At 38.8% G+C, this 2,652-nt stretch overlaps 1 protein-coding gene across 1 annotated transcript in view; it reads left to right on the plus strand.

The window, feature by feature from the left end:
* The window catches only part of AGBL3 (ATP/GTP binding protein-like 3), a gene marked incomplete at its 5' end in the record, with an annotated part of 66,559 nt that extends 64,693 nt beyond the window's left edge, over nt 1-1,866 (plus strand). The window contains one exon of the mRNA XM_012642747.1: nt 1,631-1,866. Coding sequence (XP_012498201.1) covers nt 1,631-1,866 — 236 coding nt within the window. The remainder of the gene's footprint in view (nt 1-1,630) is intronic.
* Nucleotides 1,867-2,652: the final 786 nt, after the last annotated feature.

A 2,652-nucleotide genomic window follows, 5' to 3' on the forward strand; every position in this document is an offset into this window, starting at 1 on the left:
TCCAGAATTCTTTTTCTCTATTAAAAGTGAAACTCTATGCCCATTAAACTACAACTCACTTCCCCTCCCCGAATCCTCTGAAAACCATCCTACTTTCTGTATCTATGAATTTGACTATTCTAGGTACCTCATATAAGCGGAGTCAAATATTTGGAAGACAAAGTATTTGTCTGTTTGTGACTGGCTTATTTCACTTAGCATAATGGCCTCAAGGTTTATCAGTGCTGTAGCATGTGTCAGTATTTTTTTCTTTTTTAAGGCAGAATAACATTCCATCATATAAATATACCTCACTTTGTTTACCCATTCATCTGACAACGACACTTGGGTTGCTTCCACCTTTTGGTGATTATGAACAATGCTGCTATGGATATGGGTTTGCAAATGTCTCTTTGAGATCCCACTTTCGATTCTTTGAGGTATATACCAAGAAGTAGAATTGCTGGATCGTATAGTAATTCTATTTTTAATTTTTTGAGGAATCATCATGCTGTTTTCCACAGTGGCTGCACCATTTTACGTTGTCATCAACAGTGCACGAGGATTCCAATTTCTCCAAATCCTTGCCAACACTTGTCATTTTCTGGGTTTTTTTGATAGCAGCCATCCTAATGGAGATGGGCTAGGATAAACACTTTTTAAAAAACATTATTATACTCCAGTGTCAATTAACAAACAATAATTCCTTCGTATCATCTAATAAAGAAAGGATTTCTAACATGTTCTTCCCACAGTCTTCCCCATAATCCCTATCCTGCCATTTCCTTAAATCAGAATCTTTGGAGCCACCCTTTGTTCCTCTCTTAATTCTCTCACCTCATATCCAATATTTAGGAAATCTAGAACATACCCAGGACCCCCCACGTCTCATGCTTCTAGCCACCTCCACTACCCTAGTCCAAGCTTACCATCCTCTTTCCCAGGTGGATTGTTTCAAGAGTCTTCCAGGAGATCTCCATGCTTGTTCACTCTTGCCTCTCTTCAGTCTGTTCTCACCTCAGCAACCAGCACAATCCTGCTAAAACAAATCTGAGACTGTGACACTCCTCTGCTCAATGCCCTCCAATGGTTCGCCATTTCACACTCAGAAAAAACCAAAGTCCTTCCAATAGCCTATGAGGCCCTACATGAGCTGAGTCCAAGCTACCTACCTAAACTCATATCTTATAATTTTCCCCTTAGTACATTCTGCTTCAGCTGCCGATGCCATCATGGCGTTCTTGAACACACTACCATGCTCCTGCCTCAGAACGAGCCATTGCACTTACTCTTCCCCTTGCCTAGAATGCTCTTTCCCCTGAAATCTGCTTGATTGACTCTCTAACTCCTGTGACATGTCAGCTTCACAGGGAGGCTTTCTCTTAACACCGTTTTAAATGGAAATCAACCCCCCAAGAATTCTCTATTCCCCTCCCCAGCTTTATTTTATCCTGTAAATGTTATCATTATGTGACATACTATGTATTTTACTTGTTTATTTGTTTATTTTCTGCCCACTGTCATTAAAGTATAAGCTTCAGATAGGCAAAGAATTTTAGATAAAACCCTTGGCATATAATAATGCTTGATAAATAATTGTTGAATAAGTACAGTTAATATATCTTTCCATATTTTTGTGGTTGCTCCCCAGAGCTGCATCACAACTTAAAAAGCAAAATGAAAGAATGCATATCTTTCCAAAGCAAGAAGAGTGGCAGAAATTGGACAGATGATGAAAAAAGAATCTACAGGGATAAAAGAATAGCTCGAACTCAAGAAATGTTACAATATTTGCTCCCTATCATTGATAGCACTAAAAACATGCAAACCACTCAGATAAAACAGCTATTCAGTACGAGAACCAACTTCCAAATCCAACATCAGTAAGTCGGTAATATTTTATCATTCTTAGCTACTTAATACATTCATTTATAAGTAAGCATTCTTTTATTAATTCCTTATCCTAAGAAACAAACATAGGCTCTTGAAAATGGTATCAGCTACACTTCATTTGACAAAGGGACAAAGGCCCAAAACCATCAGAAAACACTAGACAAGCGAAGGAGTAAGTCATCAGGCCTTATTTGATTAGTTATTTGCATGAAATTATTCATTAATTTGGATCTGTGAATAAAGTATGCATAAATAAGGTATGATCATAGCCTGACTTGAAAATGTTCAGGTGTTTTTAAACCTTATAATCCTAGGGGACAACCAGGATTAAAAATTTAACCTGAACTACTCGGTTTATTTTGATACTCAGAAGAAAGCAGAAGGGGATGAGACCAGATTTCTTTCTCTTTTTTAGAGACAGAGTCTCACTCTGTCACCCAGGCTAGAGTGCAGTGGCATCATTGTAGCTCACTGCAACCTCAAACTCCTGGGCTCAAGCAATCCTCCTGCCTCAGCTTCCCAAGTAGCTGGGACTAAAGGTGTACACCACCACACCTGGCTAATTTTTCTGTTTTTTGTAGAGACGTGGTCTCGCTCTTGCTCAGGCTACTCTCGAACTCCTCACCTCAAACAATCCTCCCACCTCAGCCTCCCAAAGTGGTGTGAGCCATGGTGCCTGGCCAGATTTCTTTTAAAGACAAAAAATAGAAACATCTCTAAGGCCAAAAGGAAACACATGTAAATAAAAGTAACAAGCTAAAGTAATAAATATAATACTAA

Source organism: Propithecus coquereli, unplaced genomic scaffold, assembly GCF_000956105.1.
Source record: "Propithecus coquereli isolate 6110/MARCELLA unplaced genomic scaffold, Pcoq_1.0 Scaffold186, whole genome shotgun sequence".
Lineage (NCBI taxonomy): Eukaryota > Metazoa > Chordata > Mammalia > Primates > Indriidae > Propithecus > Propithecus coquereli.